At 33.6% G+C, this 25,636-nt stretch overlaps 1 protein-coding gene across 1 annotated transcript; it reads right to left on the bottom strand.

Moving 5' to 3' along the window:
- Positions 1-2,173: 2,173 nt before the first annotated feature.
- LOC129216144 (uncharacterized) lies at positions 2,174-23,176 on the bottom strand. The gene is made up of 3 exons (XM_054850301.1): positions 23,072-23,176; positions 11,922-12,117; positions 2,174-3,323 (listed from the first exon to the last, which is right to left on the bottom strand). The coding sequence occupies exons 2-3, from the start codon at positions 12,082-12,084 to the stop codon at positions 2,575-2,577; spliced, it is 912 nt and encodes a 303-aa protein (XP_054706276.1). The 5' UTR covers positions 12,085-12,117; positions 23,072-23,176; the 3' UTR covers positions 2,174-2,574.
- Positions 23,177-25,636: the final 2,460 nt, after the last annotated feature.

The raw sequence follows: 25,636 nt of genomic DNA, 5'->3' as shown, positions 1-25,636 counted from the left end.
GATGTACATTTTCATTACTTAAACTAGACTTTCAGGTTATTGATTACAGAAAGGGCGTAAGTCCAAATTTTAAAAGAAAATAAATTTGAGTGACGAAATGAAACGTAATTTCAGGTGAGGTAAATGATCCTGCTTTTGGCTAGATTAGTCATAAAAATTCTTGTGGAATTTAGTTCATTTTTGAATGAAATAAACATTTTTTTTTAAATCAAATCTTGAAAAAATTCATTAGCGGGACTTATGCCTTTCTGAAATAATCGATTCAACTGTTCTAGGATAGGAGAGGCATTGTAAGGATCGTTCACAGATCCGTAACACTTACCAACAATTGTTCACTGTGATTCATGACAAAAACGGGTTTTTTGTGAACGATCCCTTTCGATTGATTCATTGCTTAACAGAGAACAATTGAAATCCGTCTCATTAAGTTAAAGATTTCTTTTTAAGCTGATGTTCAACTGGATATTTTTTTAACAGTTGCCAAAACAGTTGCCCGAGAAATTATGAAAGTTATTAATTGCGATCTTTCGCGCATGCGCAGTGGGAAATTTATTGCTTTAAATGTTTATATTTTATCAAATTTTCAAAAATTTCTCTCCAACTTTAATAAAATGATTCTTATACCTGCTGTCGAGTTTTCTGAAAGTTTGGTAAGCCAAAACAGAAAACTTTGCGTGTTTGGGGCCAAAAAATGCGAAAGTATTTGATATTTTTGAAAGAAGTGCTCATATTTTTGTGATTATCAGTGACAATTTTATGAAAAAGTATAAAATTATCGTGCACAGAAGTAAAATTATTTCTAGACTTTACAGCTTATTCCTAACTGTTTACAATGTAGGATGATCAAAAAACGCTTTTTATTTCATCAATTTGTTGCTGGTCCCCTAAATGCATGGGGGATTTAATTTTTATTGAAACATGTCAGATGAAGCATATCTTTTACGTAACAAAAGTTACAGAACAGTTCTTATTTCTCGAGAGATCCTTTAAAATGTTAATTTTTACGTGTGATGCAGTTTTTTCCCCGCTACTGCATAATTGAATTCCCGAAATACATTTCGGTTGATCTTTTAAAACTTGTTGAAAACATGGTAACTAACGTACTACTTTCATTATTTATTGCCAGTCTGTTACATTGTTTTCAACAAATCTTCAAAAACCATCCAATAATTTGGGAGTTCTAGTATGCCATTCAAGTTCTCTTAAAAGTACAATGATGCATGGGAAAAGGTCGTTTGCACAACGTGTATTTTACGTTGAATGTTTATAAAGCACTTACTGTTTTGCTTTTTAAATGTCAGTCCGTGTAATTGCCCTACTTGAATATTTTTTCTTTCTGCTTTTATTTTTTTGAAAAAATTCGTTCTTTTATTTTTTAAAATCAAGAGGTCTTGTTCAAAATTATTAAATCAGAAGTCGCGATAACGATCTTTTGAGGGAAGGGGAGGGGACAGAGGAGGCTGAAGAGGTCTTTTACATAGTATATTTTGTCAATCCTGTTCTGTATTTACCACTTACTGTTTTTTAAAATTTGTTCATGTGTTTCGTTCTTTAAAAATTCGAAGAATGTTAAATATGAAATATTTATACGCATGTAGAATTGGTTCCTGAACAAAATGTCTCAATTTTGAGAATGTTTTCTTAAAATTTTGTTAAATTTTGTTTTTCAAATTGTAATATGCTTGTGTTTTCGTGCCTTTCTTAACGACCTTGATAGTCAACTGTCTTTGTTTTGCATGTTAAAGATATTTACAATGCTTTGCGTTAAATTTTTATTCCTTGATTCCTTTTTTGTGAGAAGTTCATTTTGATAACTTTCATGTTTTTATTTTATTTTTATGTTCAAGAAATTAAATGCTATATTTTACTGAAAAATGTATTGTAATATTAGTTAAAATATAGTATCACGATATCATATAAATGTAATTTCAAATGTAAGGAATTCAAGTCAAGGAATTTACAGTACGAACTATTTGAATTATAATTCTGTGCAACAAGTTCACGCTTTTTAGTTGCTTTGAATGGAAATACGCTGTTTCTGAAACATTCTCAAAAGATGCTTAAGGTGAAAAGAACGTTGTTTACAATGGGAAGTAGAAATGGTTTTCAGCATCAGATTTAAGCAAACACAGCAAACAATTGTTGAAAATAGAAGTTAATGCAATTGCTCAAATGAATCAATTTTTCTTTATTTAACGTCGATTGACCATCTCCGGTTTTATGAAAATTGTACAGTTTAGTTAAGTTTCCATTTTTTGAGTGACAAAAACACCAAATGATCCAGCAAGCTCTGAAAGTGACTTTTAATGTAGATGTCTCTAGAAACCGAATCTTTTTAACAACAGCAGCACCTTGGAGAGCTTCTGGCTAGGGCAGTGAAGCTGAAATAAAGCTCAAAAATTGACGACAACATATCACTAAATATTTCATTTTCAAAGCTTTACATATAAACAAGTTGCCGAATGGACGAAGCTTCGTTTACTTTATTCTGGTACATTGCATACTTTCTAAACCTTGGCATTCATGCGTTTGAATTTGGAAGTCTTTCTATGCAATTGTCAGAATATAGGCAAATCAAAAAATTGCAAAATTCAAGTTATGTTGTCCAAATATCTTTTCAAACTTAACTTCTACTTCATCCTTTCGGTACAATCTAGCAATACCATGTTCTTTCTCAAAGCCTAAACTGTCCACCAGCTCTAACGCTGACTGGTTTGAGTCAACAGTCATTAGTGTGACACCTTTGTCCTTCGCTGTAGGGAACTCCTTTATAAGATGATGCAAAATCAGTTCAGCCACTTCAGCATCATCTGCATACAGAGGACCTACGAGAGCATTTCCCTTAATATTTTTTTTTACGTTTCCAAAACCACATACTTCAGTACCAGAATCCTTAAGAGCTACCATTGTCAAGGATTCTTTTTGCGCAGAAAGCAATTGCGTTAAGCGTCCTCTCGAGAAACCAAAAATGTCTGCTTCGTAGTCAGTCACTAAATCGATTGTTTGTTGGTCATTTGAGTGTAGGATTTGAACTTCGACGCCGGATATTTCAAATAATAAATTTTCTGGTTGAATTTCTGGAATTTTGCAAACGACAGAGCACCAGCTGGTTTGAACAGGAAAACCGGCTTTATCTCTGTAGTTGGACAGCTGATCGGGAACAGGATTAACGCCCACATTTCGATCACCAATTCTTTCCATGACTGCATTCCAAATCTTCATACCGATGCCTCGCCTTTGGTATGTTGACCTAACAGCATACAAACCAACAAATGCTAATTTATCGTTTTGAAGTATGCCGGCACACGATCCGAGCACCACACCTATAGAAAAAGAAACTTATAGTAATTAAAGTAATCAAAATTAAGTTACATTATGACAAGAAAATACTGAAGCGTTCTAATTATACAAAAATGAGTGAGGAAAAAAAATAACGATGCAGTAAGCTTGCTCGACATTTCTTCTCAATTTTTAAAGCAATTAATGTCACCATGCTCAGTTTAAAGATCCTCATTTAACTAAATCAAGGACGCATCAATACCACTCCCTTCAAAATATAAAGATTTCCTAGAGATCCTCCTTCTTATATTGCTTAATTTGCTGAAAGCATCCCCTTTGATTGGACAGACAATGAATGGAAGTTGTCCATAGATTAGCAATCATTTTAAATAGGTAATAATAAAATAATATGTAAATCTTCTGCAGTAACAGCTGCTTCTGATGAAATTTTCATTAGAAAATTAATTCATTACATGATCTTTCTAAAAAAGTGGCGCTTATAGCCTAAGCCGTTAAATATTTCCCTTTAGAAACCAAGATCCTTTTCTCTGTGTCATTTGCTCTTAGTCTCTAACTGGGCAGTGCTAGATTCTTTCTCTTTCCTCTTTCTTTCTCTGAAAAAATTTAAACCCCTACCTAACGTTAACGTTTACCCCCTAACAAAACGTTTCATCGCATCTCCTGATGAGAAGAACACAAAAAGAAAATACCTAGAAACTCCGCGATGATTCTAGAAGTTCTCCACTTGTTGAGGGGAGGTTAGGGGTCCACCGTAAAAAATTTCCGACATTGAAGTGTAAAACATGCCATTGTAGTCCATCTTCTTAGTTAGGGGAAAGGATGAGGTTCAGAGACTCTCCTCCCTCTCATGCTACATAATTTGCTGAAAACGTCTTTGACTGGATAGAACAGTGAACGGAAGTTGTTGAAAAGTTAGCCATTATTTCATGTAATTAATGATTTCCTTCTTCTGCACTTACAGTGGTATTCTTCGAAATTTAATTAATTGCTGAAAGTTCCCAATAAAGTGATGCTTATAGCCTAAGCCGTTAAATATTTCCCTTAACAAATCAAGATCATTTTCTCTGCGTCGTCTGCTCTTAGATTCTAACTGGGAAGCGCCATATTCTTTCTCTTTCTTCTTTTTTTCCCCGAGCAAATTAATTTAAACCCCTACCTCGAACAAAACGTTCCATCGCATCTCTTGACGAGGAGAGCACAAAAAGAAAATACCCAGAAAAAAACGACATGAAATAAACCCCGCGAAGATTCTATAAGTTCTCCACTTAGAGATATCGCCTTGGCATAAAGTATTTGCGAGCAGGAGGAGGGTGCTGGGACGCTGTTGCCATGGCTACCACTCCAATTCTCATTACGTGCCGCATATCAAAATGCTGGGGCTTTTGGGGGCAAGGATGCTCGCGATCTCTGTCTGCCGTTAAAGTCGTTTGACATTAATAGACGGCATCTGGCAGCGGCGGCGTGCGAAGAATCTCAATTTTCCAGAACTCGGGAGTTCGTGAAAGCAAACAAAAATTTTAGAGAATAAAATAAATGGAATATTAGTGTCGTTTAAATAATATCTAAAGACGTTGGATTACCATACTACTTTTCATATTATTTGCAGTGACCAAAAGTTTTGAAGGCATGCGGTTAAATCATGTGACTCATATTTTGTATTCATATTTCAAAGAATATTTAAAACGTTCTCTAAGGCTCTGTTTCAGTGGCGCAGCGAGGGGAGGGGGGATGAATACACCCCCAGAGCCATTGGTTTTAACATAAACGCAAATTATAATACAGTAGTTATGCATATGAAAAGGCAGTTTTGATCACCTCCTCCCCCCCCTTCAGAAGCTATTTTTGACCAAAACCCCCCCCCCCCCACCCAGAAGTTATTTTTGATCAAAAACTCCCTCCAGAAGGTATTTCTGGCTGCGCTAGTGCTCTGTTTATCTAATAGGCCTTCTTATTTTCTCTATTTTTTGTAGTTTTGTAATGATCTTAATTTAGGGCAACAAGTTAGACTCATTCGTAGCGTAGGTAAAATGATAAAAAAAACTCGAAGAAAATTTTCATTGAATAAAACTTTTTAAGGAATACTATACCAAACGATTTTTTCTGATGACTAAGGAAGAACGATTAATAAATCAAAGCTCGTTGAATTTGGTAAATTGTTCTCATAAAACTTAATATGAGGCAGTGAGAAGCAAAGGGATGCAGGTGGACATTTTGAAGTTTTGAGTAAAACGCGTTTAAAGATCAGATCCTAGGTATTAGGCTTTCATTGAATTTTTTTCTAAATCAAGCTGTATACCGGAACCTACCAGGACTACTAGTACTATATCTTGCCCCAAGATACAGGAGGGGTTCACCTACCATTTGTGTACTGGTTATCTCCAAATTTTTAATTTTGTCACTTACTGCTAGTACTATATCTTGCCCCAAGATAGAGGGGGAGTTCACCTACCATTTGTGTACTGGTTATCTCCAAATTTTTAATTTTGTCACTTACATCCTTTTACGTCTCACTGCCTCATATGAGTATTATTCAAATGTTCAGGAGATCTTGGATTTTTCATTTCAATAAATTAATTCAAATTTTTAACTTGAGTTCGTAACTGGATGATCAATCAAACTTGGGATGGATTTCCGTCAAACTTTGTTTTTTATTTAAAGAACAAATTGAAATTCCACTTATTTAACTGATAGTATAGTATTTTTTTCCTTTAATAATGATAACTAAGAGGCTAATAAAAAAAGTTAATTATGCGCCGCTATCAAATGCGGAATTGAAGTTAAAAAAAAAAAAAAACATTTTAATGATTGTTGTAACTTATTCAAAGTAAAAAAAAAAGTTTAGCCTATCGTAATAATTCTCACTTCTAATATTTTAACAGCGAAAATAAACTGCAGAAGTCTGTAAAAAAAAAACGGAACGAAAACGCAAATTATTAAACCACACACATTTTAATGAATGCGGCAACTTGTTAAATTTAGAAAAGAAAAAAGTTGAGCTTAATGTAATAATTTTGCCTTCTAATATTTTTTAAAGGAAAATGAACTACAAAACTCTGAGAAAAATGGAACGAAAATGAAAATATTTCAAGTGCTGTGTAAAATCTTTTAAGCAGAAAAATGGAGTAGCATTATGTAGTGAATATTTAATAATGTCTGTTACATTTGCAACATAAATTTATTATGAACATTTCAAGTGATGAAGAATCTGATGCATAAATATGTATGGAACCGATGAAAAGTTCCAGAACTATTGGGGCTCAAAATTTCAAACATTTAAAGGGGGCGGGGGAGGGTAAAGGCAAAGGTTCTATACTCCATTAAAATTTTATCGGAAAGCAACGAACACCACGTCCACTTATATGCATAAACATTAATTTTTCAAATCCAGGAAGGGGCAGTCGGCAGTTGACCCACTGGCTTCCTTAAATGACGGTCCTACGTTGGAAAACAGTATTTCATTGAATATATATATATATATATATATATATATATATATAAACCGAAGTTTTCAAAGAATCGATTAGCTTTTTTTGAAAACTTAGCCTGTGTATAAATAATAGTTAAAAGCAAGTGTTTAAAAAATTGCTGTATAAAATCTTTTAAAAAGAAAAATGGAGTAATATAATGTATTAACTATTTAGTGATGGCTGATATGTTCGATAGCATAACTTGATTGCTCTAAATTATTAATATCAAATTTGAAATCCGAGCCTGGAGAGGGCCCAATATTTTTAAAACTAGGCTTGAAATCTAGGGGTAAACAATATATAGGGGATCCCAGAAAAGTCATGTGTGACGGGCCCCAAAATTTCTGTGCACGCCCCTGCTTGATAGCATAAATTGACGGTTCTTCTAAACTGTTTAATATATTAACATATAATGCGGTGAAGAAATCAGATGAATAAATCTGTTTGGAACCGCAGTAAACTTTCAAAACTATTGGATGGCAGTTTTTTTCTTTCAAAAAGAATCTAAAGTTTTCAAAGAATCGATTGGCTTTTTCTTAAAAGTAATGATAAATGAATCTCTACTCGACTGCTAACCCTAATTCCGGTAGAGAACAGCTCTTGCCAGAAATGCATAAAATCAATTATTTGAGAAATTAGCGATATTCGGCTCGGCAGCCTCTTCTAGTTTCTGGAGCTTTTTATGAGATTGAGAGGTGTATAGTTAACTGCAGATGAGTCAATATTTTTCTTCTACGCAAACGTATCTATACTTAATGTTGTACATGCTTGGCTAAATATGCAAATCAGTGAAATGCTGAAAGCAATACGGAATGAATTCGGAAATTTACTTCTGAACAATTTCAATGTCTGGTTGTGTTTAAAGCTTATTATTTTTCTTCTTCAACGCCTTTTGACCTTTTGCAGCGGCAATCAATCAGTCTCAATTGGTTTTTTGGAAGTCATATCATTGAGAAAATTAAAATAATATTTTCTGCTGTGATACTTGGAAAACAAAGGTTCTTTGTTCTGATAGTTGGAAAACGAATTTTGTTTTCGGCATAACACAACCCTAAGTACCACATTGAAATGAAAGTAAGTTATTCTGTTAGGATAGTTAGAAAATGATTTTTTTTGTAATCATAAAACAATAAATTGTACCATACCATTGCACATATGCATATCTCACATGAATACTTAAATTAAAATTTAATACAACATATCACTTACCGCTGACAATAGGAACACATCTCAAAAATTCGAAGAAGAAAAAAAAATGTAAGAATTATTTAAGATCTAAAAATAATGCTCATTTTTTTCTCTAGTGGCATATAGCTAGTTGACATATCTGGTGTGTGGTGATGCATAGACTAATTAATCAATAGCGGCATATTTTTAAAATTTCACCATTTAGTAGAAAAGTTTTTTAGGGAGGTTGATACCCAAAAACTTTTGAAAAAATATTTTTTCAGTTTTTATAAATTCAAAATATTCAAATCAAGTGCTTTTAAGTGACATCTAATTCAGGTTTCTATGTATAGATTAATTTAAGTATTAAAGGTGTATTAAAATGTACGTAAAATTTTACTTTCAAACGCGATTTTCTCAAAACATGAGTTTTAACTGATACTGATAATTATATTGAAAGGAAATTTTTGCTTTAATACCCACACCTTTTTCGAAACAGCTGTTTTAATGGTCAAAAACACTCTCTCTTTTTTTTTTCATTTAAAAAGTGACTATTTGTTAAAATTTAGCAAGCAATGACATAAACAGCATTGCTTTAAATTTTCACGTTAGTAGACTTTTAGGTTTATCTTGAAAACACTGCGAAAATTGTACGTTTCTATCATTATAAGGCTTTGAGATAAAGCCTACATAAAATTTAGCAATTTAACATCACGCGTATAGGTACAGGGTACCGACTCCACTTAAACTTGAACAGTACACTAATCATGAAGACGGCAAAAAGAAACCTGAAAACATTGCATCATAAATCTTTTGCAAAGATTTCTACACTTGAGAAAAATCCGTTTTCTGTTATATTCCGTAAAACATTGATTTTCTTTAACGATGTTTTTTTTCCTCTTTTAATTACTATTGACTTGTGATGGCAGCTGATCACATTGTTCCGGAGTACTTATGTAATAAGAAGATTAGATTTTTGTGAAAACTGTAGCTCTCTAAGTACCACCTGCTTTCAATTGCTTATCAATTTTGGAAACACGAAACAGTTTATGACGAATGTCATTTGAAACATCAAACTGAAAGCTTCGTTTCAAGCTAAGGACTGAGCAGAAATTTAAAAAAAAAAAAAAGTCGAGATTTTTTTGGTTCACTAATTCATGCTGCAGTGGAGTTTGCTTAATGGAATAGTCAATTTTGCTAGGAAATTTATTCTTGTAAGCAGGACATTCCATTATGCGGGATCAAACATACAAATAACAACGGCTTGGTACATTAAAAATTAATTAAATTAAGCGAGATATTCTTTTGACCGATATCCAAATAAGCCGGCTCAACTGTACTTAGTTGATGACCAAATGAAACACAAAATTAAGCACGTGCTTTTAATCGTAATGTGAAAATGAAGCTGTAGGACGTCTTGATATTTTGTAACCAAGAACTACAAAACCTCTCCCCTCCCCCTGGCAAAATAAAGTTCGAACAGCACATGCGTAAGATGCTTAATGATCAAGCAATTAGATTTATTTCTCTCCCCTTCCTTTTTTTTCCGGTTTTTTTTCGCAGTTTCTAATATTATATTGTTGACAATCCCAGAACCCCTGGAATACCATTAATCTAGGGTCAAAAACAACTTAAGTAGTAGAAAATCATTCTACAATAGCAAAACTAAATTATGAAGAGATATTTATCATACAAAACTTACAGGGCACAACCTAAATTAGCTAAAATATACAGGGTGGTTATAAAATAACGTGAGGTGTTCAGAGGCCTCTAGCAAGTGAAGTATTGGACGAAACATTGCCAAATTTTATGGGCGTACTTAACAGACCATAAAATTTCGATTTCTACAATTAAAAAAAAAAAAAAGTACCGAAATTCACCACCAGGGGAAATTTTGGCGCTGCAAAAGTGTATTATTTGCGAATACTGAAGAATTAAATGCCAAAAAAATACATCACACATCAAGTTTTGGTACAAATAATTGTTGCTTACAAATTGGGGTTCAATAAAACCAACAAAAAATTTCAATTTGTAACAAAAGAAGTTTACCCAAAAGTCGTCAGGAAGAAATTTCGGCGCGGTAGCAAGGATTTCCTTCTGAGTAATATTCATGTAAGATGGTGCACCACCCCATGTTGGGCTTTATGTACTGAGTGTATGGTGGCAACATTTCTTTGATAGCATTTTTATTAGTTATGCATTTCTACAATATGGAGACCGTGGTCGCCCAATCTTTCACCTTGTGATTTTTAACCATAGGGATTTCGAACGGTGTTGTGTATCTGCGACATGTTCTCGATATCAACTTTCAAATATAGAAAAATGTTACAGGCAGGCAAAATTAATCCCCCCTCCCCAAAGGTGTGGAAAATATTGTTTGTTTTATGCAGTACTTGGAAAATCTCGATGTTGGTCATATTGAACCTCATTTGTTGGTAAAAATCATATTTGTGAATAAAATTGATGCATATTTTATGAGTTAGCATTTAATCCTTCAATAGTCACAGTAATACACCTTTTCAACGGCAACATTTCCCATGGTGGCGATTTTTGGTACTATTTTTTTTTTATTTCAGAAATCAAATCCCATAGTCTATTGTGCATGCCCATGAAATTCGGCAATATTTCGTCTAATACTTCACTCGCTAGAGAGCTCTGAACACCTCACGTTATTTTATAGCCACCCTGTATAACTAGGCTTGCCAGATTTCTGAAATGTTCAACCGGGACACCGGAAGAGAAACCTGCCCCTCCCGTCCAGTGTTGCGGGTATTCAAAAGGGTTCACACCCTTGGCTGAGTTTTAGAGTATTTTAGACGGTAGTTCATTCTTAATGCTATAAATAAATGGTAACTAAATTGTGAACTAAAACCAGGTGTAATAATACATGACCCCAGCAGAAAAATTTAAACATTTTATTTCTAACATATTAATATTTTCAAGTTACTTAAGAAAAGAGAAACACTTTGAATAAGGAAAAAAAATGAACAATATTTACATGGACTTCTCATTAGCTAGAACTCTTTTGGTTTTAATATTGTTGTAAAACCTTCACAAGCTAATTCAATATCAACTTTACATATTAATGCAGCAAATGACAAAAAAATCATTCTGAATTATCCTTCACAGTTAGACTTTTTTGGTTATCTAAAGTCAGATTTATAATTTTCCGAGACGAAGTGAATCGGCCGGGACACTGGAATTTTGTCTAAACACCGGGACGTCCCCGGTCAAACTGGAGCGTCTGGGAAGCCTATGTATAAAGGATTCAGATTTGGCTAAAATAGTGTGGTATATTAGAGAGTTGGAAGGAAATTAAATGGATTCTTAAAGATCTGGGCCGAGGCGAAGAAATTAAAAGCTTTATATTTCCGAAAGTATTGACGCTGGACGGGAACTTTTTGCGGCGAAAATTCTTGCAAAAGCTGCAAACATTCCAATTGTATTCTTTAATTAACTTTTAAAAATCGAAATACGACTAATTTAACCTCTTTCTCAAAGTTTAATTAACAAAGAACAATAACACTGACTGAAATTCATATTTTTTTACGTTTTTGCACTTAAAAAAAAGTTATGTTTGAGCTAGTGAAACTACATATTTTTATTTTGTTTACAGTAAGTTTTTCAGTATAGAGTTCAAACTATAGATGAAGTGAATGCAAAATTTATGAAACTCCATACTTTAATTCCTAGTTCTTTCTTTCAATTACATCCTTTATATTTTGCCCTTATGTGCAGCGGTTGATGCATACAATATTTAGCTAAATGGTTTCGGATTCATTTATTTTTCATATTTTTTAAAGATTTTCTATCGTTTTAGCTGCAGTAGCTCATTTCAGATAAAGTTTTTTTTTTCTTTCTCAGTAGTTTTTATGCTGGTTATAAGTGCCTCCACAGCAAGTCTTTTATTTTTAAACTTTTCATAAGTCTCCGATTTTGATGGAATAAAAATAATCTGATCTCGAAAGGACGATAGTGTGATCTCACCATCTTCTGTTGCAGCGACGTAGAACCCTTCTGGATCATACTCGAACCAGGTGTCCAAAGAATAGGTTCCTTCAGAAAGACAAGTCTCCCGCCAAAGGTCCAAAACTGCTGGAATTTCTTCCCGTTTCATGGGACGTATGACGTAATCAGGTACATCTGCCATTGTCCAGATGACCAGAATCCCTAATCGGAACACCTGAAGAAAGTAAAATGATTATAGAGACGTAAGCTGGTAAAAATTCGTAGAAGATGTGAAAAGAGGCAAAAAAAAAGAGGAAAAAAACACGAAACAATTTACAGTGAAAACTGCAAAACGAGCTATAAAATAATTCTTTCCACTTTGAATTAAAGTTATATTCTGTTTCTTTTAACTTTGACAGACAACTGATTTAATAACTCCATTTGTTGAAATGAAGGTGAGAATAGCTGGTTGGCGACGCATATCCGTTATATAATTATTTGTTATGTGTCAATGTAAAAATTCCTCCTTTTTCTCCTCAGGTAGAAATAAACGTTTACAAGGTTAAACGCCTTGTTACGATGGCTAAACCATATGATCAAAAAATAGCATATTTCCATTTTTGTTCAGAAAAATACTTTCACCCTTTTGTGTTCTGTGTTTTTCGTCAAAACATAATTGAGCCTAGCTTCATGTGAAATATTTCGGTTTTCTTTAACCTCATTGAACTCTTATCTTTGCATCTAATTCGAGACCGTCGTGGCCTGATCGGTAAGGCGCCGGATTTGTAACCGAAGAGTTCCGGATTCGATATCAGCCGGTCGAAGATCCTCGTTGTTCGTTAATAGTGACTAGGACACGTTAAATATGTCGTGGAGGACAAAGTCCTCTAAGTGAATCAATACCACTGGCGGTGCTGAAGTAGGAAAAAAAAGTTGCCTTAAGGGCTCCGTACAGCCGGTAAAACAATAAATAGTGGTAGGTACGGGGCTCTCTGGAGTATGATATGATTATACATCTAGTTAATGATAGAAAACCATTCGACAGAAAAATTGATTTCAGATAAATTTGTCGACAAAAATGAGATGAGCAATCCAATATCTGTAGCGATATCGGTGATATTTGGCTAAATCTCCGTAAAACCAGTTATAAATAAAATTGTCGACATTTGTAAAACGAATATCTGCAAAACAATTCTCGTTCGAAGATGCGAGTCTGTTGAATTTTTTTCCTATTACGAGTTCCATCAAGTTTTTGCTGTTTCTATTTCAGATGTCAGTCACCGACGAAAAATCAAACTTCTTCAGATTTGAACGTGTCATTTCATATATTTTACACATTTTTTAAGGGGTAGCGATTTTTTTTAATATGCGTTCAAGAAGCATTACTTCTACAGCGCGTACATGACACTCATTATTTTGATTTATATTAAAAGTCATTGATTACTTATTGGGCTTATACGAAATTCGTGTGGTACACACATTATATTTTTAAAGATAATTTAATACCGAATAGTGGGGAAGGGAGTAGCTGCACTAGATTTAATGCTAAACTTTTTTGCCTTATTCATGAAAAAAAAAATCTCCAGAAACACGTAAAAATGCCACTACTTTCACTGTACCAAGGAAAACATTATCTTCATACACCGCCTTCTCTCGTTGAAAAGTAAACTATTGATCAATTATTACTTAGCTGGGAGCCAATTTCAGGTATTACGTCACACACAGATGATATTAATAAGGTTCTTCTTTAAAGGGGGGTTTCGATACCAAACATGAGGAAGAAAAATGAAATGCGCGGAACACTTCTCTGCCAATGCACTCCTTTTGTAGTGAAGAAACATTTACAGGGAAAATCTCGCGCACTTGCATGCGTACGCAAACGAAAAGGATGCGACGAAATGTTAGAACAAAGATCCTTATAATCCCAAAAATCCCAAAACACGTATAATACATCATCAAAACCCATATATGCAATTCATTAAAGCGGATCCCTGTAATCCTAAAACACCCAAAACACATATAATACACACCAAAATACATAAATAATACCGGAACACAACATGCAATTCATTAAAGTGGTTTCTGGTAGCATTAAAACACGTTTATTAAAGAGATTCCTTAAATTTCCCGCAATCAGTTTCCACATGCGTAAACAACAAAGTTAAGCATAAAAATTAAACAATCTTGTTTATATGTTGCGGCAGGGGTGCCTACCTAGGAGGGGATGGGGGTCATGGCGCAGACTGCGCTATTTAAGTTTATCGGGGGGGGGGTTGAGGGGTATTTTTCACTTTTTTGGGTTCTTCGCTATATTTAGGAAGGCGCGCATTTGCTCTTAGGTGCGGCACCCCTGGTTTCGGGATGAAAAAGAAACTGTATAAAGAATTTCAACTACATGTGGAAAAGACAGCACTGCTTTTAAAAAAATCTGTGCCCTACATAAATTAATTAATCAAAACCATTGCAGCAAAGCTATTCCCGGAACACTTGTTTCATTTATATGCACATAATGTTGACTTTAATGTAAGACACACTAAAAAATCTCGGAAAACTCTCTGAATATACAAAAAAGTTTTCCGTAATACACAGATTCGTACGCCCTCCGCAGTTTTCTGCTATAATCAAAAACGTTTCCCGTTTAGCAAGAAAGTAAGAGTCGACGATGCGCAGCTCACACGGCAATTTTCTAGTCCAGCAGCAAATCTAAACTGAAACTTTCGAAAGCACGCAATGAAAACAAGTGCTGACTCATGTACGCGAAGTAACACTCATCAAGGGGATTAGTAGAAGTTTTGTTCCTCGCATGAATTCACTGAAGATAATTTTAAAGTCTTATATTTTCTTGCATATGTATCGTCATGAGATTGAATTTGAAGCTATGTCACTTATTTTTAAGTACGAAGTGCAAATTCTCGACGCATGCTCGCGGAAGGAATACAAACTGAAATTAAAAACCAAATAATTGCCGAGAGGACGCCATGTAAATTCATTGCGTGGCATAACTTGTGTAGGTAATTTACTTTTTTCTTGGATACTTTTCTTCTTTCTACCAAATGGGTAATTTTTGTTGGCAGAATTTTATTCTGTCATAAAAATCACCTTTTTGGTGGCCAAAGCCTGCAAAAGACCACCACCGACGAATAGGTAAGTCGCTTTGCAACTCTATTACTTTAAAGAGATTTAGTTCATATAAATCTCGTTAAAAAAAAAAAAAAACTATTTTCTTCAGTATCATTTTTTCGTTGTGAACTATTGCAATTTGAAAATATTTTACATTACATAGAACACATATTTAAAGTGCAAGTGTGTCTAGTTTTATTTTGTAAAATTTATGAATTGAAGATTATAAAAAAATTTAAATAAGTGTTATTGTGTACTTTGTTTTTATGTGTCAATCTCAGTTAATATTTGGCTGAACATTTATGTATCAAGCATTATGAATTAAATGTTATAATATGCAAATTGTCAGGTTTGATAGTTCGTCTTTAAGGTTGCATGTTTTCATTCTCTTGTAAACAGTGTAGCTAGATTGTATGAAGTAAAAAAAAAAAAACTATCTCTTGTAATTAGGAACATAGTGCTTCAGTATTATCTAAATGACGATATCTCTTTAAATATTTGCATTAGCGAAACGCTTTAAATTAGTTAAATGTGTATTAATTTATTTAACAAATAGATACATATGTGTATTTAAAAGTGTCTTCATTTTTTTCGTTTTACGAGCCTCAATTTTACCAAAAGCAAAAAAAAAAAAAAAAAAAAAGACTTAATAAAATAATTTTGTATTTTTACACCATATTAAAGTATTTGACTTATAATTTATCTGATACTTTGATTTATAATGTATATGATACTTTGATTTATAATGTATATGATGTTGCTTTTTCAACGGGGGGTGGGCGCTTCATAGCATTTTATGGGTGCACCATCACTCTTATGGGGGGGGGGGGGTATTCTCGTATATATGAAATGGAATAATCATGTAATAGAGTTCAATGTTTTAATAAATAAAATATATAATGCATTTTACGCACACTGTAAAAATAAAATCAGTAACCTATTTTGAATAAGTATTTATATTTGTGATGAGCTGGAAAAGGGCAAGAACAGAAGAATCAACCCGAATGGTTCCAGCAGGGGGACTTGGTGTCATATTTAAATTCATCAATTTCTCTGTTGGTACTTTTCGGTACACTTTGTTCGTCAGAAAAATTGACTTGAGGTGAACGAATTCCGGAACGCGAAGGGTAGGTAAGTCCTGTCGAATTTTATCCGAAGATAAAAGCTATCAAGTTTGATACAAGATATGTTTTTAAGTTCTGCATTAAAAATACAATATGTTGATAGTTTTGTCTTGAAAATATTGAGAGAAAAACTGAAGTTTAAGATTGTTTAACAAACAATCCCCACTTTTCAGAAGGTACCCCCACTCCAATTCCCCGACGATTTTGTGATTAGGAATGAAACTACTAGATTATTTCATAATTTTTAACCGACTTCAAAAAGGAGGCGGTTATCAGTTCATACCGTATGTATGTTTTTTTTTTTTTTTTGTTTGTCCACTCATAGCGTCTCACCTAGTGAACCGATTTTGATGATTATTTTTTTAATGGATAGAGGATGGCTCAACTTAGGTCCCATTACTTTGTTTGCCCATTTTTGTTCTTTAGATAAAAAGTTATGGGCAAAAAACTGTAAATTTCCCTATTAAATGATTAAAATCATATTGTAACGAAGTTCACACTTTTCATCCGTGGAAAACGGTGGCTCAGTGGTAGAATTCTCGTCTCCCACACGAGCAACCCGGGTTCAAATCCCGACTAGGACAAAGTGAATTTTACTAAAATTTCGTTTCTACTGTTTCCCGTATTTTCTCGAATGTTCTATTAATTTCTGTATCTTTTCAAGTCTGGAAAGTTCCAGCACTTTTTCAAGTTGTATATAAGGAGATGTAACGTTCATTCGTGGTTCTGAATAAAGATCTCGAGTTGAGACTAACGAGTATTCGCTTCATTTGGCTTTCACATTGTCTTCGCTATCTTCATCTACGCGACAATATGAAACTCATTGTTATAAAAGTTTGGTGCCATATAACTGTAACATTAATAGTAATTGTAATGATAATTTTGAATAAAGGCTTTTCTAAAGCAATACAGTGATATAGAGCCGCACTTCTTACTAGGTAACTTCTTACTTTTACTGAAATATCTACATTTACACTAAAAAGAATGAAATAAAAAAATTTCGAAAAAAAAAAATAGAACCGACTTCAAAATTGCTCTAAAAAGTGAAAAATAATTAAACACCATCGATAATACCTTTAAACATAATTTTTGAAGTTGGCGCAAAAACAAAAAGTAAAATCCATCGTAACCATGCTTCGTTCATATTTTTATCAAAAAATCACCCAAACTTAGGAACGAAATATTTATATCCTTACTCAAATATGCTGTCATCAATGCGTAATGCATGTGGTAGTGAAGAAACTGGACCTGGTTAAATTTATACTTGTAGTTGAGTTATGGCTGTGAATGATTTTATCGATCGTTTTTGCGCCAACTTCAAAAATTATGTTTAAAAGTATTATCGATGGTGTTTAATTATTTTTCACTTTTTAGAGCAATTTTGAAGTCGGTTCTATTTTTTTTTTCAAAATTTTTTTTCAAAAATTTATAACTGTGCATATGTTATGCTGTTAACCATGCTATTTGTCATTAGAAATTCCAAAAAAAAAATCCACGAATGATTCTAAAATTGCTTGTATTATTGCTCTTAGATATGAAAGAATCGAAACTGATATGGTATGCAATACTATAATAAAGAATTATATTTTAGAAAAAATCACGGAAAAAGGATTCCGAAATTCTCGGAAACGTTTTTGAAAATTGTTTGGAGAATTCCGAAATATTCGGAAACGTTTTCGAAACTTTCATGAACCACAGCTGCACAGAATACTCAGAAACATTTCTGGAAATTACGGAAAGAGGATTCCGAAATACTCAGAAACGTTTCTGAAAATTACAGAAAGAGGATTCCGAAATACTCAGACACGTTTCTGGACATTACAGAAAGAGGATTCCGAAATACTCAGAAACGTTTCTGAAAATTACAGAAAGAGGATTCCGAAATACTCAGACACGTTTCTGGACATTACAGAAAGAGGATTCCGAAATACTCAGAAACGTTTTTGAAACTTTTATGAACCACAGCTGCACGATATACTCAGAAACGTTTCCGGATTTTTTTTACAGTGCACTTCCTGTGTTTTTTGATAATTACAGCGAAACGCCGATTTTACGTTTCTTAAGGGACTGAGTTTTATAATCGTAAAACACGAGAAAACGTAAACTATGGGGAAAACATAGAAAGACAAATCTGAAGAAAAAAACTAAAGGAAGTTAAGATGAGACTCTTTCAAAAGGTATAATACAGAAACATTTCGGTAAGTCGAACTTCAATGAGCCGAAGTGAATATTTATTCCAGTTCACCTGACTGGAAGTCTTATGTTAGTTATTTTCGATAAACCGAATTTCGATGACTCGAAATATTCGATCAGTGGAATTTTATTTCATTACCGTCATCAAATTTTCCTTGCTAATGTTACTCTATATGTCGAAATTATTTGTTTATTTTTTTTTTCGGCTCCTAAACAGAATGAACAAAAAGGAAGAAATCATTGCTTTGCATTGAAAGACGTCTAGACAAAATGAATTTAATACATCTCTGAAATCGATACTTTGCACACACACACACATAATTTGGTATGCTTTCTTTTCTTAAGTTATTGTTTGTTTCATTTATTTTCATTGAAAAGAAAAACCTGCACATGGAGGAAACCAAAGCTCTAATTCAGGGGATCCCGAAAGTGCCGGGTAGCCGAGAGCAACGGAGGGCCTCTTGTCAGTTCGGTCGCCACCCTCCCTCCCCCTCCCCGCGCATAAAAATTAAAAAAAAAAAAGAAAAAAACTACAACGATTCTGAACTGGGTCTCTTCAAGGGCCGGGCACCAAATTTCCGACTAAGCTGACGTGGCCCTGTGAAGGTGGGATGGAAAAAACTAGAAGGGGGAGGGGGGCTTACATTCGAGATAATGGAAAATTCTACTTATGGTGGAAATGTGTAGGGGAGGGAGCTGGGTTGCTCAAATTAAGGGTTGCTTTTGGATTTTGCCTGCACTGTAAAAAAAATCCGGAAACGTTTCTGAGTATATCGTGCAGCTGTGGTTCATGAAAGTTTCAAAAACGTTTCTGAGTATTTCGGAATCCTCTTTCTGTAATGTCCAGAAACGTGTCTGAGTATTTCGGAATCCTCTTTCTGTAATGTCCAGAAACGTGTCTGAGTATTTCGGAATCCTCTTTCTGTAATTTTCAGAAACGTTTCTGAGTATTTCGGAATCCTTTTTCCGTAATTTCCAGAAATGTTTCTGAGTATTCTGTGCAGCTGTGGTTCATGAAAGTTTCGAAAACGTTTCCGAGTATTTCGGAATTCTCCAAACAATTTTCAAAAACGTTTCCGAGAATTTCGGAATCCTTTTTCCGTGATTTTTTCTAAAACATAATTCTTTATTATAGTATTGCATACCATATCAGTTTCAATTCTTTCATATCTAAGAGCAATAATACAAGCAATTTTAGAATTATTCGTGGATTTTTTTTTTTTGGAATTTCTAATGACAAATAGCATGGTTAACAGCATAACATATGCACAGTTATAAATTTTTGAAAAATTATGAAATAATCTAGTAGTTTCATTCCTAATCACAAAATCGTCTGTGAATTGGAGTGGGGGTACCTTCTGAAAAGTGGGGATTGTTTGTTAAACAATCTTAAACTTCAGTTTTTCTCTCAATATTTTCAAGACAAAACTATCAACATATTGTATTTTTAATGCAGAACTTAAAAACATATCTTGTATCAAACTTGATAGCTTTTATCTTCGGATAAAATTTGACAGGACTTACCTACCCTTCGCGTTCCGGAATTCGTTCACCTCAAGTCAATTTCTCTGACGAACAAAGTGTACCGAAAAGTACCAACAGAGAAATTGATGAATTTAAATATGACACCAAGTCCCCCTGCTGGAACCATTCGGGTTGATTCTTCTGTTCTTGCCCTTTTCCAGTTCATCACAAATATAAATACTTATTCAAAATAGGTTACTGATTTTATTTTTACAGTGTGCGCAAAATGCATTATATATTTTATTTATTAAAACATTGAACTCTATTACATGATTATTCCATTTCATATATACGAGAATAACCCCTCCCCCACCATAAAAGTGATGGTGCACCCATAAAATGCTATGAAGCGCCCCCCCCCCTTGAAAAAGCAACATCATATACATTATAAATCAAAGTATCACATACATTATAAATCAAAGTATCATATAAATTATAAGTCAAATACTTTAATATGGTGTAAAAATACAAAATTATTTTATTAAGTCTTTTTTTTTCTTTTCTTCTTTTTTTTTTTTTTGCTTTTGGTAAAATTGAGGCTCGTAAAACGAAAAAAATGAAGACACTTTTAAATACATATATGTATCTATTTGTTAAATAAATTAATACACATTTAACTAATTTAAAGCGTTTCGCTAATGCAAATATTTAAAGAGATATCGTCATTTAGATAATACTGAAGCACTATGTTCCTAATTACAAGAGATAGTTTTTTTTTTTTTTTACTTCATACAATCTAGCTACACTGTTTACAAGAGAATGAAAACATGCAACCTTAAAGACGAACTATCAAACCTGACAATTTGCATATTATAACATTTAATTCATAATGCTTGATACATAGCCAAATATTAACTGAGATTGACACATAAAAACGAAGTACACAATAACACATATTTAAATTTTTTTATAATCTTCAATTCATAAATTTTACAGAATAAAACTGACACACTTGCACTTTAAATATGTGTTCTATGTAATGTAAAATATTTTCAAATTGCAATAGTTCACAACGAAAAAATAATACTGAAGAAAATAGTTTTTTTTTTATCGAGATTTATATGAACTAAATCTCTTTAAAGTAATAGAGTTGCAAAGCGACTTACCTATTCGTCGGTGGTGGTCTTTTGCAGGCTTTGGTCACCAAAAAGGTGATTTTTATGACAGAATAAAATTCTGCCAACAAAAATTACCCATTTGGTAGAAAGAAGAAAAGTATCCAAGAAAAAAGTAAATTACCTACACAAGTTATGCGACGCAATGAATTTACATGGCGTCCTCTCGGTAGTTATTTGGTTTTCAATTTCAGTTTGTATTCCTTCCGCGAGCATGCGTCGAGAATTTGCACTTCGTACTTAAAAATAAGTGACATAGCTTCAAATTCAATCTTATGACGATATATATGCAAGAAAATATAAGACTTTAGAATTATCTTCAGTGAATTCATGCGAGGAACAAAACTTCTACTAATCCCCTTGATGAGTGTTACTTCGCATACATGAGTCACAGCACTTGTTTTCATTGCGTGCTTTCGAAAGTTTTAGTTTAGATTTGCTGCTGGACTATAAAATTGTGAGCTGCGCATGCGTCGACTCTTACTTTCTTGCTATACGGGAAACGTTTTTGATTATAGCAGAAAACTGCGGAGGGCGTACGAATCTGTGTATTACGGAAAACTTTTTTATATATTCAGAGAGTTTTCCGAGATTTTTTACAGTGTGATTCTACGAAGCTACTGGTTCTCAGAAGACTTGTTTTTTTTCCCCCTTTCGTTATTATATAAAGCGAATGTTTGTGGTGCCATTTCATTGATTCTGAACGTTTGAAATAGAACTAAACATGGCTAAGAGGTTACTTGAAATTGTAATCGTAACAGCTTAAAGTTAAAAGGAAAAGTTGAATCCGAACAAATGTATTCGATAAGTCATATTTTAGATAACTCGATTTTTTTTTTTTTTTTTCGCTTTCCTTGCAACTTCCGACTTAACGAACATTCGCTACATCTGTATTTTTTTTTTTTTTTTTTGAAAAGAAAAGAAAAGAAAAAAACATTAATATGCATACAATTTAAGATCATTTTAAAACATTTAATTGCGAATCCTGGCGTTCAGGTTTAAAATAATCCGTAATACAGGATTATTTTTTAGTAATTTAGTTCAAATGTTCAAAGTGAATGCGGCATCTTCCACATTGAAATACTTTAACCAGCCAAAAGTCTGTGGAATGCATTTCTAATTTCATAATTAAGGGGTTCCCGAACAAGTTTTGAAAAAAAAAAAATTAAACAGTTTAGAGTTTTGAAATTGTTTGCACTGATGCAACATCCATTTAAAAAGCAAAATTAAAAAATAAATTTAAAAAAAATTGTTTCACTTAAATTTAATTTTAAAAAAGGGTTGCTTTAAACTGCTAAAACTCAAAATATTCTTGGTCAATTTTTAATTTGTTTTCAAAAAATTAAGCTCAAATGTCTAAGCTTTAATTTTTATTCGGCGATTTAAAAAATATTAATCCAATAAAAAATATTTGAAGAAAAATTTCGAAAATTTTGAATTTTTTATTATTTTATTTTTTAATCATTTTTTTAAAAAGTTTTTTAATTTGCCGAATAAAAATTAAAGTAAGCTGTTTGAAAAAAATATGCTCCGATTTTCATTACTTTATCTTTATAAGTTCTTGACTTATAAGAGTGAATGCAAAAAATCGCGAAAAACTGCATCATGGAGAACAACGCGTTTAAAGTTTTAAAGTTAAATATAATATTGGTTAAATGCATGCAACAAAAGTACTTATATCTTCCGTTATAATTAAGATAGAAACGTGATTCAAACGTCCTTTTAAGCAGAAAAAAAACGGAAATTTTTGTTGTATGATAAGAAAAAAATTGAAAAATTTGAGGATTTTTGTGTCCCGGACGCTCTTAAACTTCTAAAACGTGTATTAGCATTAAGAAAGCACAAGATGAGGAATATTGCTCATTTTAGAACATTTTTTCTCTCTCTCTCTTTTTTTAAAACTTTCCAGGGAAAACGTAAAGTGAGGGAAATTTCACAAACAACAAACTTACAGTTAAATTAGCATTATCATTACACGGAAAACTAAGACTTGATGACAAATCGTCAAATGCAGGAAAAACGTAAATTCGAGGGACGTAAAATCGGGGTTTCACTGTATAAAATGATAGGCAATTATCACATTTCCGGCATCAAAAGGGAGAATTGCTCTTACCGTGTGCGCGAGAGGGTCAGCTCCAGCAACAAGTGTGTTTTCTTCTCGGCTCCAGATGCAGGAATGGGCGTCGTGCGAGCGGATGAGGGCTCCCGTACCCGACCTTGGTCGTTTATTGATCGTTTGAGGCCAGCAGGAGACCCTTAAGAACGGCTCTCGAACGAATAAGGTTCGACATCCATTTCCCCGATGCAAGAGATTCCGGTGACAAGGAACTGGAAAGCGATCGTTTCCGTGGAACTTGACATGAGGGATGTCTTGAGCTCCGTCGGACACAGTTTGCAGAATCAGAAATTTCATCTTGTTCTTCAGTTGTTTCAAGAAGGGTGAAAAATTAAATTTCATATAGGGGTCGGGGGGGGGGGATAAAACAGCACCTTAAAGCTTTGAAATGAATTTAAAAGACATTAAGAAATATTTCGAAGAGAAAAATTAGTCAACATACTTCCAGATACATTTGACAGCGGAGCTCCCCCCCCAAGAGCAAGAACGCATGCCCCTAAATATTACGATGACCATCACAAAAAAGCGAAAGCCCCACCCCCAAAAAAGTAAAGAATACCTCTCAAAACACCCCTCCCCAAAAAATGTCGGTGCCAATTTTATTGGCACCATCCACGCCATGACCCCTCCCCCCCCCCCGAGGTGGGCACCCCTGCATTTGAGAGGTAAGATTTTGAGTTTGAAAGTTGATTTATGCTGCCGTGAGCAGGTTAAAGGGCAGTAACTGCAATTTTTCATTTTCTTTCTTTCTTTTTCTTCTTTTTTTTTTTTTGTATTTTTGTTAGTTTATACTATTGTACGTTAGCTTCATTACACAAGTTTGTTTATTCAGTTTTCGGTGAAAAACAAGAATCGAGGGGAAAAAAAAACATTTGATTGCTCAACTCCCTTCTGAGCTATTGGCACCAAAATTGAATCAGCGCCTGTACCCATTAGGATCAACATATGGACAAAATTTTGTTTGATTCTTCCAGTTACTTAATGAGATATAGCAGGCAGGCATGGCAGAAGAAACGTTCGATTGTTCCACCCCCTTAGAGGAATTGGCAGCAAAAACTAATGGATACCAGTTCACATCGAGGCAATTATGTGTCTCCAATTTCGTTCGATTTCATGCAATATTTTTTGCTGTAGAGCGGCCACAAAAAACTGGTCACGCACATAGAGACAGAGACATTTTCCAAAAGTGGGGGGGGGGGGGAGGGGGATTAAAATTGATTCAGCACTCCTCAAAACGTGCAAATCCGTCAAAATTCGGAAAATTTCCGGAAGCCAATACTTTCTTCGAAATATTATTTACCGAAGAAAATAAAAAAAGAGAAAAAAACCCTCTAATTCTAACATCCCTACTGTCAGTTTAATCCAAAAAGCGTTTCTTTAAATATCTCGAATGCTCATTTCTGCAGATGCTGCCATTTACCAGTCCACGGCAGTATAGTTATTTTACTATCGATTTTATATTTCTTCTTTTTTTTCATTAACCGTTTCAAAAAACTGTCAACATATATCTCAAGATCTGTCATTTTGTCAATTGTAACCCAGAGCTACCCTATCGCGGGTAGGTAAGCGGCAGTATCCGCAGAAATGAGTTTTCGAGATATTTGAAGAAATGTGTTGGATTCAATACTAACAGTAGGAAAATATTGGGATGGGGTGGTTTCCTTCAGTCAAAAGTACTACTTTTAGTCATTGAAATGGATAGAATGAGCAAAAAAAAAAAAAAAAAAAATATATGGACCCAGAAAATACTTTCATTTTCCCAACATTTTTTTAAAAATGTATTTTTTAAAATTTTCGATTTTTCAAACAAGGAGTGGTCTTTATGACGTTACAAATGATGCAATTTGGCGCATCTTTCTACTACGTTTCCACGTTATGATAATGAAGCAAAGTAATGAGCTAAAGGATGAAAAGACATCCGACAAAAGCCAAGAGCAGGTAAGTATATAGCTTAAAAGATAAAAATAGCGGATTAGCCAAACACCAATGAGAAAATTATAAACCAGAAAGGAACCAATAGGAATGCAAACAGAGGCTAGGAGCTCTCTCTGAGGTACAGTAATGCCGAAAGAAAGAATTTAATTGAACAAAGATTAAGCCAAAGCTTAAAAAGAAAATGTCAATAACCGGGAACCACAAAAAAGGAAAAAGCAGAATGGAAGGGGGAAAAAACGCCAAGTAAGGAAATAAACCAAAAACAAAAATATTTTGGAAAAGGAAAAAATAAAGATAAATAGAAGAAAAGGGGGGGGGGGGGATGTCAACCAAGACAAAAAAGTTAAAAATAAACAAAGCAAAATCGATAAAAATGAACGGAAAAAAAAATGGATGGGGAACGGACAGTGTTAAAGATATGGGAGCCAGATATTGGAAAAATATGGAACTGCTTTAAGATCATTAACTATGTTAGAACTGTTCCTCAAAATATGGAAGGATTCCCAAAAGTCAAGATCTGATGAACTGGGGCATTTTTGGATTATCTGATAAGAGTTAAAATCAAAAGAGTGATTCGAATCCCAACAATGTTGAGCAGTACTAGACTTATTTAATTGTTGTTTTTTT

The sequence above is a fragment of the Uloborus diversus genome, chromosome 2 (genome assembly GCF_026930045.1).
Source record: "Uloborus diversus isolate 005 chromosome 2, Udiv.v.3.1, whole genome shotgun sequence".
In the NCBI taxonomy this organism is placed as follows: Eukaryota; Metazoa; Arthropoda; class Arachnida; order Araneae; family Uloboridae; genus Uloborus; species Uloborus diversus.
The sequence above is the reverse complement of the archived record's forward strand: the minus strand, read 5'-3'. Positions and strand labels throughout refer to the sequence as shown.

What these genes read in the sequence shown, in the direction of transcription:
- LOC129216144 (XM_054850301.1), bottom strand. Translation starts at nt 12,084, where the DNA reads ATGGCAGATGTACCTGATTACGTCATACGTCCCATGAAACGGGAAGAA. An exon ending in CGTCGCTGCAACAGAAGATG is followed by an intron (nt 3,324 to 11,921) that starts GTGAGATCACAC and finishes CTTTTTCTATAG; the next exon opens with GTGTGGTGCTCGGATCGTGT.